The sequence below is a fragment of the Sminthopsis crassicaudata genome, chromosome 3, assembly GCF_048593235.1.
Source record: "Sminthopsis crassicaudata isolate SCR6 chromosome 3, ASM4859323v1, whole genome shotgun sequence".
In the NCBI taxonomy this organism is placed as follows: domain Eukaryota; kingdom Metazoa; phylum Chordata; class Mammalia; order Dasyuromorphia; family Dasyuridae; genus Sminthopsis; species Sminthopsis crassicaudata.
This window is the reverse complement of record NC_133619.1, coordinates 613,219,122-613,233,042: the sequence shown is the minus strand read 5'-3', so window position 1 is coordinate 613,233,042 and position 13,921 is coordinate 613,219,122. Positions and strand designations below refer to the sequence as shown.

Genomic DNA, 13,921 nt, shown 5'->3' with positions numbered 1-13,921 from the left:
TCATATTTCCCTTTTTACTTCCATGACATTTCTCGTGTCCGGCCTCAGGTCGGAGCCTTCCCCGCCTCGCTTGGATTGCAGCGGGAGCCCCTCGTTCCTCTCTCCCATCCTCCTTGTACCTGCCGCAGGGTCACTCCCCACCTCTAGAAATGACGCCGCTCCCATCGCCAGCGAGTTCAATAAAATTCCTCCGTTCGGCCCCTGGCTCCCACCGTTGTAACAAGTTAGTCCCTTCAGACTTCCCGTACTCCGACCTAACTCCGCCCCCGTACCATTTCTCACCATGAGTCACAAATGACAAGTCATTTCCCACCACCACGCCTTTGTCCCAGTCCCCCAGGCCTGGCCCTGCTTCTTCCCTCTGGTTCTTAGAGTCCCTAATTTCCTTGAAGACTCAGTTACTCCCTTCGGCACGAAGTCCTTTCTGGTTCCCGTACCTTCCCCATTCCAACTTTGTAGTTAATGTTTTGTGAATTTTACATTTTCAGCCGTTTTTCAGTCATGTCCTGCTCTTTATGATCCCCGTTTGGGGTTTTCTTGGAAGAGCGGTTTGCCATTTTCCTCTCCATCGCACTTTACAGAGGGGGAAACTGAGGCAGGCAGGTCGTACAAAGGTCACACAGCTAACTCTACGGGCTCTGCGTCCTGCGCGCTGTGGCGCCCCCTAGCGGCCCTTTTTGTATTCTCTCTAAGTTGATGGACTGCGGGCAGCGGAGCAGAAGCTCCTTGAGGGCCGGACGTCTCACTTTTGGTTTGTGATCTCTGCGCCCGAAGCGCCGCGTGGCGCGGAGGAGGCGCTTCCCAGGGGCCTGTGCGTGGGCCGCGTGACCGATGTGGTTCCCTCCCCCCATCTTACAGGTGCGAACCCCGCTGGAGCGCTTGTCCCACACTGAGTGTCCGGACCGGTGTGGGACTCCCGAGCCCGCGGCCTGTGCCTTCTCCTTCCCTCAGGGAGGCCGGGCCCAGCTCCCCCAAGTCCCCGCGCGCTCCCCTTCCTCGCCACGGCCCCTCGGCAGCCCCCGCCCGGCTCTCCGGCCGTCACCTGCCTGGGCCCCCGCCCCCTCTCCTCCGCTGCCCCCCCACGCCGCCACGCCGCCCCGCCCCCTCCCTCCGGTGCTCCCGATGCAGCGCTGGCCCCTCCTAATTGGGAGGCGAGCTCCCCAAGCCTGGCGCGGTTATCACAGAGGGTGCAGATCTCCCGGCTCAGGCACCTCGGCCACAGGCCCCGAGGGCCGGCTCAGAGACGGAGGGAATTAATTACATTTTCTCCGTCTCCTTCTTTTAAAGTAGGGGAGAGTGATGGAACGACCGGGGAAGGGAGGGGCGGAGCGGAGCGGGGGAGGGGGAGGGGGCCGTGGGGGGGCGGAAGGAGCGTCAGACTCGGGGCCGGAGCCGTGAGTTTGAGCCCCCTCCTGCTGCTCGATGACCTTCGTTTAGTCCAGAACCAGTGTCGGGGTGAATGAGGAGATAGGCCGGGGGAGCCTCCCTGCTCTCCAAACCGGCGCTTCTGGGAAGGGACGGAGGAAGGGTTAGATTTAGCTCCGAAAGCACCTTCTCTGTTATTTCAGGCTCCGGACACGATCGGCCCCTTCTTTCCCCACCCCCACCCCCATCCCCCACTAACAAACAAGTTTCTAACTGGCGGAAACGAGGGCACTCATTGATTTACCCTGACGCTGAAGCTGGGACTGATTTGGAGGGGAGGAGGTTGGGGGTTTTTTTCTTTTCTTTTGTGGGGGGGAGGAAGAGTGTGAGGGGCAATGAATGAGCAAAGGAGGGGAAAGGAGGCCTGTCAATCATAATGATGGGCAGCTTGGAGATTTTCCTTCAGATAAAATCTTACAGATGTGGAAAGGATATTGATTTTGGGTTAGCATCGGTAATGTACCAAGAAGTAATACATTAGACAAAAGCAAGGTCACACACAAAAAAAATAAGGAAGAGGGGGGGTCCCTGTTAGAGGACTTTGAATTCTTAGGATGGGGGGATTATCACATCAGACCTTGACTTCCTTAAGTTCAAAAGTTTGCTCCCTGCAAACTCAGAGCCAGACCCAGGAGAGACCTTTCCCTGCTTTAGAGAACAGGGGACGCTGACTCGTTACCGCTTCCTGGGGATGGAGGACGAGGGGCAGAGCCAGGAACGGTGCGAACGACACCTTCTTCCTCTGCCAGCCGCCGTCTTCTGCGGTTTTCTGGTGTTTGAGATTCAGGGCTATTCATCCTTCTTGTTCTGTGTTGCAAAGGTCGGCCACAGCTGGAAGGGGATGTGTGGTCTACACACAGATGCCCTTAGAACAGAAAAACGGAACCCAGGATGTTATGGGTGGGAGGGGCCTTAGAACCCAGGAGGTCAGAGCCGGGAGGGCCCTTAGAACCCAGGAGGTCAGAGCGGGGAGGGCCCTTAGAACCCAGGAGGTCAGAGCTGGGAGGGCCCTTAGAACCCAGGAGGTCAGAGCCGGGAGGGCCCTTAGAACCCAGGAGGTCAGAGCCGGGAGGGCCCTTAGAACCCAGGAGGTCAGAGCCGGGAGGGCCCTTAGAACCCAGGAGGTCAGAGCCGGGAGGGCCCTTAGAACCCAGGAGGTCAGAGCCGGGAGGGCCCTTAGAACCCAGGAGGTCAGAGCCGGGAGGGCCCTTAGAACCCAGGAGGTCAGAGCTGGGAGGGCCCTTAGAACACAAAATGGCAGAGCTGGAAAGATATTTAAGACCATAGACTTCTAGAATGGAAAGAGACTCAGGGAGAATCTGCCCAAGCTAAGTAGGAATCCTTTATATAATCTCTACTCACAAAGCAGTTCTGTTTGAAGACACCTGGTAAAGAAGAAGCCACTATATCCAAAAACAACTCATTCTGAGACTTTTAGATGGCTCTAATTATTAGAAAGTTGATTCTAACAAAGACCCTGACTCCCCTTTTCTGCAAATTCTATTTCTCCTAGTTCTTCCTTCTGGAAACAAGCAAAATAAGTCTGATCCTTTTGCCAATCTCAGTGAATTTACAGCATTTATTATAAAGGCCAACTACATGCCAGGCACTATGCTATGTGATAGAGATAAAAAAGATTTTTAAATGACTTAGTTCTTGCCCTCAAGCAGCTTCTCCATTACCAAGGAAGATATTATACATGTACATAATAATAATAATATATTATATCAACCCCATTAGTGAATCTTCTTTAAGTTCAGCCATTCAATCAGTATAGAATCATAACATTAAGAGTGTCTGGTTCACATCCTCCCCTTACTCCGGAAAGAGAACACTGGCAACCGGCAGGTACTTGAACAAAATTTAGACATCACCTATGGCATTACTCCCTTCTACCAGTCCAAAAGGAAATTTCAAAGAGGAAAATGAAGTTATTCTGACATAATCTCTTCTTGATGAAGCTATGCTATTTCACTGTTTCCCTTTCTAAATACTGATAAACCATTCCTTCGATAATGTTCCAGAATTTTTTCAGGAATTGGATCCAAGTTTAATCAAAGCCAGAAAGGGACATTTGGATATAGAATGATAGAGTTATAAGGGAGGATGGAACATAGAATGTCAGAATATGGATTTTCTGAGCTGATTCGAACTTTAGAAATCACTGATGAATGAGTGAATAACAATAATTTATCAAGTGCTTACTATACCAAGTGCTGTTACATATTGGGGTATACAAATAGAAAAATCCAGACAGTATCTACCCTCAAGGAGCTTACACCCTAACTGAAAGAAACAATTCATACTAGGTGTAGAGTGAATGGATGACAAGAGCTGGAAGCCCTAAGATTTTTATAGCAGGGAGAATGGCAAAACCCAGGGGTTCTATTGTAGCCATAGAGCAGATGGCAGTGCCCAAGAATTGAGGAGGATGCAGAGAAAGAGCAGATGGTAAGACCTATAGGACCTCAGTATGCAGCAGCAGGAGGAGGATATTGATTTTTGAGTTAAGAGTGTTAATGTACCAAAAAGTAATACATTAAACGAAAACAAGGTCACTGAAGGGGGGAAAAGAAAGAGAAAAGGACAAGAAATTAGATGGCCATCCATCTCATTGGAAGGAACAGTAGTCCAGCCTCTTTGTTTTACAGATGGGGAAACTGAGACCCACAGAGATGAACTCATTTGACATTTTAAAGCTCTGTGTAAATCCCAAGTATGATCATGATGTTTGTCCAGGGCCACATGGTTTTTGAGAAATCTCTCATTTATGACATGGACTATTCACTCCAGTAAAGACTTAATATAGTTTCCTTTTTGATAGTTACATACACCATTCTCGCCTCCTCAATTTTGTCTACATTATTTCACATTTACACAGTGCTTTAAAATTCAGAAAGCATTTTCCTTTCAGCATCCCTATGAAATAGATACAGTAGCTATTATTCCACTCATTTCACAGATGAGGAAACTGAGGTTCAGAGATGTTAAGTGATTTGTCCAGAGTTACTCATCTAGGAAGTGTCAGAGATGGGCTTCAAACATAGGTCTTCCTGACTTCTAGTCTAGCACTCTATCCACTACTCCACACTACCCTCATTCCTTTTAACCCCATCAGCCATCCCATAAAGACATTCCTGATTATGTGGAGAATGAGGATGATCCCTGGATCCCGGTCCTATTGCTCAACCCAAAAAGGCAACTTGGTTTGAATGGATCAAGTGTTAGAGTCAAGAAGACCCAAGTTTGAGTCTGCCTCAAAAATTCACTAATTCACTTGTGGGCAAGTGACCTTCTGTTGTCACAAGCACCATCATTATCATACTACAGTGTCATTACCACTATCACCCTCATCATCACCATCACTATCTCCCTTACCATCATTATTGTCACTATCATGGTCTCTATGATTCCCATCATCTTCCCCACCATCATCACCATGACCATCATTATGATCACTCGCCACCACTATCACCACCACTACCACAATCGCCATCCGACTCACCCTGATCATTCTGGTCATCAACAACATACAAATAATTACTACTACTAATATAAAATGAGTATCAATATAGCATAGGATCCAATAGGACTTGGATTTAGGAAGACTGGGATTTATCCTTTTTATACTTAGGGACTTTGGGTCACGTCAATGGCCACAGTTTTCTCCTTTGTAATATGGGGATCATAATGCCTGTAACACCTCCTTGATGCCATCATTAAGAGCCTATAACAAGTCCACATATTAAATCATTTAGAAAAGTTTGATGAATTACGTAAATAACTGTTCTTTTATTATTACCATCATCACCAGTAGCAGTACCTAGACATTACTACAAAGATAAGTAGGTAGGAGAGAGGGGAATACATTCCAAGAAGGAAGGATAAACTTCCATACCTATCGCAGAGGTCATTTGGGTTCTTATACCCAGATTGCCGACTTTTGTAATATGGGTTATATGGAAGAGTCATATCGACTCCCTGTGATATCAATAAGTTTCATGGAGTCCCTTCATTTCTCCTCTCATTCTCAAACTCCCTTTCCTTTTCAGGTGATGAGTATCCTGAGCAACCCAAGCGGGGTTCCCCCACAGCCCCAGGCCGACTTCTCCATCTCCCCACTGCATGGGGGTCTGGACACCGCCAACTCCATCTCAGCCAGCTGCAGCCAGCGTAGTGATTCTATCAAGTCTGTGGACAGCCTCCCCACTTCACAGTCCTACTGCCCCCCCACCTACAGCACCACTGGCTACAGTGTGGACCCTGTGGCTGGCTACCAGTATGGACAGTATGGACAGAGTGAGTGCACCTCTTCCCCCTCCCTGTTATTGCCCTGATCCCTGACTCGGTGTGGGCAGCCATGCTCCAGCATTCTAAGCCCAGTCTCACTAAATCTAGGACCCTTTAAAGGGACAATTGCTACTATTAATTCATTCACTCACCCAGACATTCATTCACTCAATTATTAAACCATTCTTTCGTTCATTTGTTCAGCCAACCATTCATTCATTTAAGAGATATTTATCAAGCTTCTACTCTGTGTAAGGCTCCATGCTGGGCAGGATGAGGAATAAAACAATGCATAAAACATGGTCTTTGTCCTCCAGAACACATCCTGGAGAATTTTTATAGCTTTCACTTTTGTCTCCCCTCAGCCACTATTTTTCTATACTGGAGACCTCCTCTTCCCAGTCTGTCTTCACAGTTTAGCTACCCCATCCCTTTCAGCCTCAATCTTCTGGGTTTCTTGAGTTTCTGTGATTGGGTCTTCTCCAATCTTGAGGTATTCCTGTACATCAGTCCCATCTTTGGGGCCATTAGGGGATGGGAATGAGAGACCTTTAGCAGAGTGGGGATAGGATCTGCTATGGGGAATTTGGTCAATAAATCTTAGCCCTGTACTTTGGTCAAGACCCTTCCTCCTCTGGGCCTCAGTTAAAAAGCATCATGGCCTATTGGGCTGAACATTGGACTTGAAATCCTGGGCTTGAATCCCAGCTCTTTATCGATTGGGTGAACCTAACTAGAGTCTTAAAGGAGAAGATCTGGCTTCCCCGCTGAGCATGTGATTCTGGGTAGAGAGTCCTTCCTTGCCCCTGCCCTCAGTTTCCTCGGGGGTCAAAAGATGTAGTGGGGATATGTGTCCTCTGAACGTTCACTTTATCTCTGAGCCCCAGTAGTTCTGAGGAAGTGGGGAACTTCTGTAAAAGGGGGAGAAAAGAATCTATTTCCTGGGGTTAGTGGAGAGGAAAGTACTTTGTAAACTCGAAAGCATTAAAGAAATGGGAATGATTATCCTCCTGTCCCCAGGGCCCCGGCCCCCTCCCCATCCCTTCCCAGCCCAGGCAGCTTCACCTGCTGGTGTCAAACTAATCAGAACGACGTGTGGCAACTCAGGGAGACCCGGCTGGGGTTAAAGGTGTATCCTTCCCCTGGCCCCCTCCTTAACTTGTCCTCAATGACCCGGGACTGCACCTCTCCCCCCACCCCACCCCACCAATCGTACACACACCCCACAACGCCCCTTTAATGTCCTTAATTTCTCTAGCTAAATGGGAACCGGCTGCCGGGGGATCAATAGCAGCTTTCGACCCCCGTTCTCCTGGGGGTGGGGGTGGGGGTGAGGGGGCGGCTTGTGCTCCTGTGGTTTTTCCGAGGGAGCCGGAGCGGCGACCCCCTGACCTTCCCCTTGCTCCGGGTCCGGGAGTGGGAGGGGGGGAGTGGTGGAGCTGGACACATGTTAATGATAAAGATCCGAAACCAATTCCAAGAGCGAGGACTGGCCCCGACGCCCCCGGCCCGGGTTAGTCACACCCCGTGTGTGCCCGCAGACCGAGGCACAAAAAATAAAGCCCGGGTAGGAAATAAAATTAGCTCCCCCCCCCCTTATTGGAGTGAGAGAGGGAGGAAGAAAGGATCCAGGGAGATCAAAAGGGAAAAGGATGCGGGCTGGGGAGAATGGGGAGCTGGGGAGAAAGGAGTGTTTGTTTGGTTTAGAGAAACCGCCTGGGGAAATGTGGGCCCGGGGAGCACGCTCGCCCCCCCCTCAATCCAGCCCCATTATATTCATTCCATCTCTTGACTGTCTTTCCCTCTCCCGGTTTGTTGCCAGGAATGGGGGGGGGCTTTTTTAAACCTAATGTCTTTCCGTTACAAGCGGCCCCCTCATTCCTGGACTTCCGAGGAGCTATAGAATTACGAGTGCCGAATCGGTCCTAGAACGTAGAATATCGGAGCGGCATGACGCCCTGGAACACAGGAACAACAGGACAGGGGGAGAACGAAGAACGCCAGAGCCAGGGCGGAGACGGGGAGAAGAGGGCAAAGTGGGAACATAGAACGGTTGGACTTGAGAGAACTTGTAGAACTCAGAATGCAGAGCCGAATGGGATCTTGGAACCCAGAGTATCTGAGCTGGGAAGGACTTTTAGAACAGGGACAGAGAATGTCAGAATGGAGAGAAGCCTTGTGTTCTAAAGCCCAGATTTTGAAACTGGCTCGTGACCCCATAGGGGTTCATAACTGAATGAGGGGGGTCGTGAAATTAGGATTTGTTAACAGTAGATGTTTGATGGTTTTATTTGCCTATATTCCCGAGGTCACGTAAACATTTCTCGGACAAAAAGGGGGACTGGAAAAGGAGAAAAGTTTCAGAAGCCAGGTTGTAAAGACTGTAGTGTCAAAGCTGAAAGGTAGCTTAGAATGGAGAGTATCAGAGTTGGGAAGCACTTTAAAACTGTTCTACTGCGAGCCATTCATTTTATAAATGACAGAACTGAGACTTACAAAGCAGCCTTTTCCCCAAAGTTACACCATTGTTAAGTAGTGGAATTAAAACCCTGCCTTCTAGCTTTTGATTCTGCCAGCAGAATATTTTTTTAATTAAAAAAATTATATATACAAATATGTATGTATATATATAAATTTCTTTATATATATATATATATATATATATATATATATATATATATATATATGTATATATATTTACAAACAGGACTTAAAGTAATCTCCTTAGCCCAGTATCTGTAAGGTAGCAAGAGCTTTAATTAACACTTTTTCACTTATTTGTACAAAGAAGGCAGAGGGCATATATCTGCATGTTTCTTCCCCCCCCCCAAAAAAAAAAACTGTTTGTTGATTGCTAATAGAAAGGGGACTGTCTTTTTAATAGTGGCAGTTAACACTGACCTTGACCTGAGTTTCTTTGTCTTTAGATGTTGGATTTGTTTACATGACTGTAAATCTCCAGTGAATGCTACTCTGACTACACCATAGCACCTCTCCGATTTTCCACATTTTGTAAGGTCCCAATCCCTCAGATGGTCTTCTTTCCCGGATGAGCTAACCAAACCCAAGTCCCACTTCCTGTCATACTCCTTACCTGACATAAAACAAACAAACAAACAAACAAACCTTGTGAAGAAGAATCCAGTCCTAGAAAAGTGGGTCATGGGAAAACAGTTGAGGCATCTTCCACTCCCCCATATACACTGAATTCTAAGTCCTATAAGATCGTTCAATTATCCTGATACAAATTTTGGAGAAGACTGAGGTAGCAACGTCCTCTTCAGTCTTTTGCCATTATTCTCATACCCACCTCCAGTGCAACCTGGGAATTTATCTTTTAATCCAGAACCTTCTCAACCAGATTCCTTATTTTCCCTTCAAAAGCAAACTACTTAGGCCAGATATGATTTTCAAAGAGCTCTCCCAGTTCTGACATTCTATGTTCTAAGGCCCCTCCCAGCTCTGACCTCCTGGGTTCTAAGGGCCCTCCCAGCTCTGACCTCCTGGGTTCTAAGGGCCCTTCCAGCTCTGACATCCTGGGTTCTAAGGGCCCTTCCAGCTCTGACCTCCTGGGTTCTAAGGGCCCTCCCAGCTCTGACCTCCTGGGTTCTAAGGGCCCTTCCAGCTCTGACATCCTGGGTTCTAAGGGCCCTTCCAGCTCTGACCTCCTGGGTTCTAAGGGCCCTCCCAGCTCTGACATCCTGGATTCTAAGGGCCCTTCCAGCTCTGACCTCCTGGGTTCTAAGGGCCCTCCCAGCTCTGACCTCCTGGGTTCTAAGGGCCCTCCCAGCTCTGACAGTCTGTTACTAATTTCTCTTTGTACACATGTATGGTTTCATGGCTCACATGCATTTGCAAACCCTTGTATGTACTGGGACAAAATTCTAACTAAGGTTGCTCCTTTTAATGCTGTCTCTGTTAAATACATCTAGAGATGATCTATCCATCCATCCCTTCATTCCTCCATCCTCCAGTTTCTAGGGAGTGGGTGGGAGTGGGGGGTTGGAAGGGGGCGGATGCCAGATTAATATAGTCCTGGCGGTTCCCAAAGGCCAGGGCCGAGCTAATGGTGCTGCTGATAGAACGCAGAAGTGTGAAAAGAATTTTAATAGATATGACAAGTCTAATAAGAATTTGTGTCTAGAAGGGACCTCCTTTGGGGCCGGAGGCTGACGAGGCAGTGACGGCTGAGATTTGTTTACTCACTGGCACCGGCCCTCCGCATCTCCTGCCAACTCCTGATTAATCTAATTTGAGGCGTTTATAGCCAGGGAAAGAGGGAGAGGAAGAGGGAGAGACACATTGAGAGACAACGAGACAGAGAGAAGGTTTCACTGAGGCCCCTAATGAGGAATGTCACAGTCCTGCCCTTCCTGTCCCCATCCTGTCGTCCCTGTCAAGGGGGAGACACACCATGGGTTCAGGATTAGATGTCCTTCAGGTTGGTCCAGGGTCTGGAAAAGTCCAGTGGTTGTCATTCCAGCTCAATTGACATGAATCCCCCAGCTCCTCTGGACCCGCAGCCGGACCCTCGGCTGGGCCCACAGGGGGCTGTCTGGGTTGGCAGAGAAGGATCAGCCGGGGTCCCTGGGAGCTCCTGTGAAACAAGTGAAGGAGAATATGAAAAGATTCATTCATTTAAATCATATTTATGGTGCACAACTGTGTGCAGAACATGGTGCTAAGTACTTTAGGAATCAGGGAGAAGGCGACTGTATCTAGGGGAATGTGGAGGACTTAGAGCCAGAGAAAGAGCACAGTAGGGGGTGGCTTAGTCTGGGAAAGCTTCCCTGAGCGGGCATCTGGACTAAGTCTCAAAAGATTGGCTTAGTGGAAAAGACAGGGGAGGTCAGGAAGCATTGTAGTTTCTGCTTTAGTTCCATCTCCTGAACCCCAACCCTTCTCCTCTGACTGCCCCCCCTCCCGGGTCTTCATGGGAGCCACACTAGAAAGCTCTTATCCTTCCTCAAACTCCACAGTTCCAAAACTGAACCTAGAATCACCAATCACAGGAACTCGGGGGTGGAAACTATCTCAGTGGCCATCTAGTCCTGACTCAGAATCTCTGCACCATATGGACTGCCGGTCATCTGGCCTCTGCCTGAAGACCCCTCTTCAGGAAAGAGGAGACCCCCACCTTTCAAGGAAGCCCATTTCACTTGGGGGTAGCTCAGCTGTTAGAGAGAATTTTCTGACAGCTAGCCTCATCTTGCCTCTCTGTAGGTTCAAATCATTATTCCTCCTTCTGCCCTCTGATTAAAAGGAGAAATCTAACATCTCTTGAATATGACAGCTTTTGAGTTCTTGAAGATAGCTACCATTACCCCACACTTCCATCAATCCTCCTAGAGCATGGATTCAGGGTCCTGCTTCATCCTGCTTGTCAGAGTCCTAGCTGGATCTGGTGTCCAGAACTGACCATAATGGATCCAAATGTGGTCTGATCAAGGCAAAGCATAGCTGAGACTCCCCAAGTCATGCCCCAAATCCTGCCCAAAGATACATGAGATTTTCTAAAAATCATAATAGCTTCTTATTTTTCAAAATACATGCAAAGATAATTTTCAACATTCTTCCTTGCAAAATCTTGTGTTCCAAATTTTTCTCTTTCCCTTCTCTTCTTCCTCCATCCCCTATTTAGCAAGCAATCTAATATGGGACAAATGTGCAATTCCTTCAAACATATTTCCACATTTATCATTCTGCACAAGAAAAATCAGATAAAAAGGAGGGGAAGAGAAAGAAAGAAAGAAAGAAAAAACAAACAAACAAACAAAGGTGAAAATACTATGTTGTGATCCACATTTAGTCCCCATAGTCCTCTCTCTGGATACAGATGGCTTTCTCTATCACAAGTCTATTGAAATTGCCCTGAATCACCTCATCGTTGAAAAGAGCCAGGTCCATCAGTTGATCATCACATAATCTTCTTGTTGTTGTATACAATGTTCTCTTGGTTCTATTCACTTTGCTCAGAATCAGTTCATGTAAGACCCTCAGAGCTCTCTGAAATCATCCTGCTCATCATTTCTTATAGAATGATAATATTCCATAATATTCATATCTCATGATTTATTCAGCCATTCTCCAATTAATGGGCATCCATTTAGTTTCCAGTTCCTTGCCTCTACAAAAAGGGCTGCCACACATATTTTTGCGCATGTGGATCCTTTTTTCTTTTTTATGATCTCTTTGGGATATAGACTGAATCATAGGGTATGCTGGATCAATTCACAACTCCACCAACAATGTATTAATGTCCCACTTTGCCCACATCTCCTTCAACATTTATCATTATCTTTTCCAATAGTATCAATTGATATTGACAATTGGCAATTTTTCATGCCTCTTCAGCCAACATCCCCCTGTAGAATTTTGATCCATATCCTCTTTCTGTCCTGCTGGATCCTTTGAAATGTTCTGTCCCCCAAATTTAGGATGCATGTCAGATTATACTTAGCCTTTCCCTCCTCCATCACAAATTCTAGCAAGGAATTGTCATTTCCCTCCTATATTCCTGTCATTTCTATCCCAGCTACCAATTTTTCTCTCTTGGTGAGAATCAGATCAAGAATAGAATTTCTCTTTCTGAGTTCTTCCACATTTGGAAGGATCAATGATCGTTACTAAAACAAGTCAAGAAATTGTTCACTGTTCTGCTTTTCACTAAGAGAGAACTGTAGCAGATGTCTGGATCATAGAGTCCCTCATCCTTATTATTTCATGCCTCTATGCCAGGCTTGATATCTGTTTCCCAAATTCCTCATCTATTTTCTCTTTCTGACATGGTGGTCTATAATGGACTCCAACGATAAATTCCCTTTTGTTTGTACTTCCTTTGATCTTTGAACAAATGCTCTCCAACATGTCTTGCCATCAATTCTTGTATTTCTTCCCATAGTATAATTTTTTTGGATATATAATTCCACTCCGTGGCCTCCTGCCTGCCTCCTACACCTTCAACTTTCTCTTATCTCTTATCTCTTCAGGTATATCCTCCTCCAGGAGCCACATTTCAGTCATTGCTCTCATGCCAACAAACATATTAAAACTATGAGACTTAGTCTGGGAACTCCTTAAGGAGTTCAAGTTCCTTGAGAACTGCCTTTTGCCTGTCTTTGTACCCTGGTGCCAAGTATAGTATCTGGCACATAGTAAGCATGAAAAAAATTCTAGTTGACTGACAGCAGTTAAATTTGCTTCTTTGTATCAGGACCCAGTTAGTGTTGCTGATTCTCTATTCTTTGTGTATAAACACTCAAGGTCTTGGGATTTTTACTAATGCCCACTCCTTTTCTGGATTTCCATCTCTTATGAATGTTTGAGTGTTTTAAAAGGTGTGAGGCAATTTGATACAATAAAAAGAACATTGAATCCAGAGCCAGAGAACCCGGGTTCAAATTCTGAGTTCTGCCACCTGTTTGATCTTAAGCAAATTATTTAACTTCTCTTGACCTCAGATTTTCATCTGCAAAATGTGAGGTTTGAACAAGAAGGGTCTGAAGTACCAATATGATGCTAATTCTTTCTCTGGACTTTTACTCATGGAGTATTCATGTAGTATAAAGAATGCCTGTCATCCTCCCCCATATCCAAGTCCCATTCATCATTCAAAGTCCTTCCCCAGTGGTCTCATGACCACCCCAGTCACAAAGATCTCTCCCTCTTATACATTTCTATATCTCAAAATTGCTGCTTTGTATAAACTGTTTTAAGACTTCATTGAATCATTATTTAACTTATCCATCTTGTCTCCTCAATTAAATTTCAGAGTACTTGAGAGCAGGGTCCCTGTCAGGGTTTGTTTTGTCTTGTTTTGCATTCCCCATCATGTTAACACAATGTTAAGCATGGATTATGGGTTCAAAGAGCTTTCACTGGATAGAAGACTCAAGGAATAGATGGATGGATGAATAGATAGATGGATGGATGTGTGGCTGCTTAGATGCATGGATGGGTGAATGGATGGATAGATAACTGGATGGAAGGGCAGATGGGTAGATGGGTGGATGGATGGATGAATGGATGCATGCATGGGTGGGCAAACAAATGGAGACACAGATGGACTAAATAATGAATGGATGGATGGATGGACAGTTAGATGGTCAGATGGATGGATGGCTGTTAGAGTGCAAAATCATACAGTTGGCTCCTCTATACCTCTCTCAACAACTAATTACTCAACTTTTACTGCAAGACCTCTAAT

The 13,921-nt window shown here is 46.4% G+C and overlaps 1 protein-coding gene across 1 annotated transcript in view; it reads left to right on the top strand.

Annotated features, from left to right (window-relative positions):
• The window catches only part of PAX7 (paired box 7), an 81,035-nt gene that overhangs the window by 61,686 nt on the left and 5,428 nt on the right, over positions 1 to 13,921 (top strand). The window contains exon 4 of the mRNA XM_074302564.1: positions 5,478 to 5,724. Coding sequence (XP_074158665.1) covers positions 5,478 to 5,724 — 247 coding nt within the window. The remainder of the gene's footprint in view (positions 1 to 5,477; positions 5,725 to 13,921) is intronic.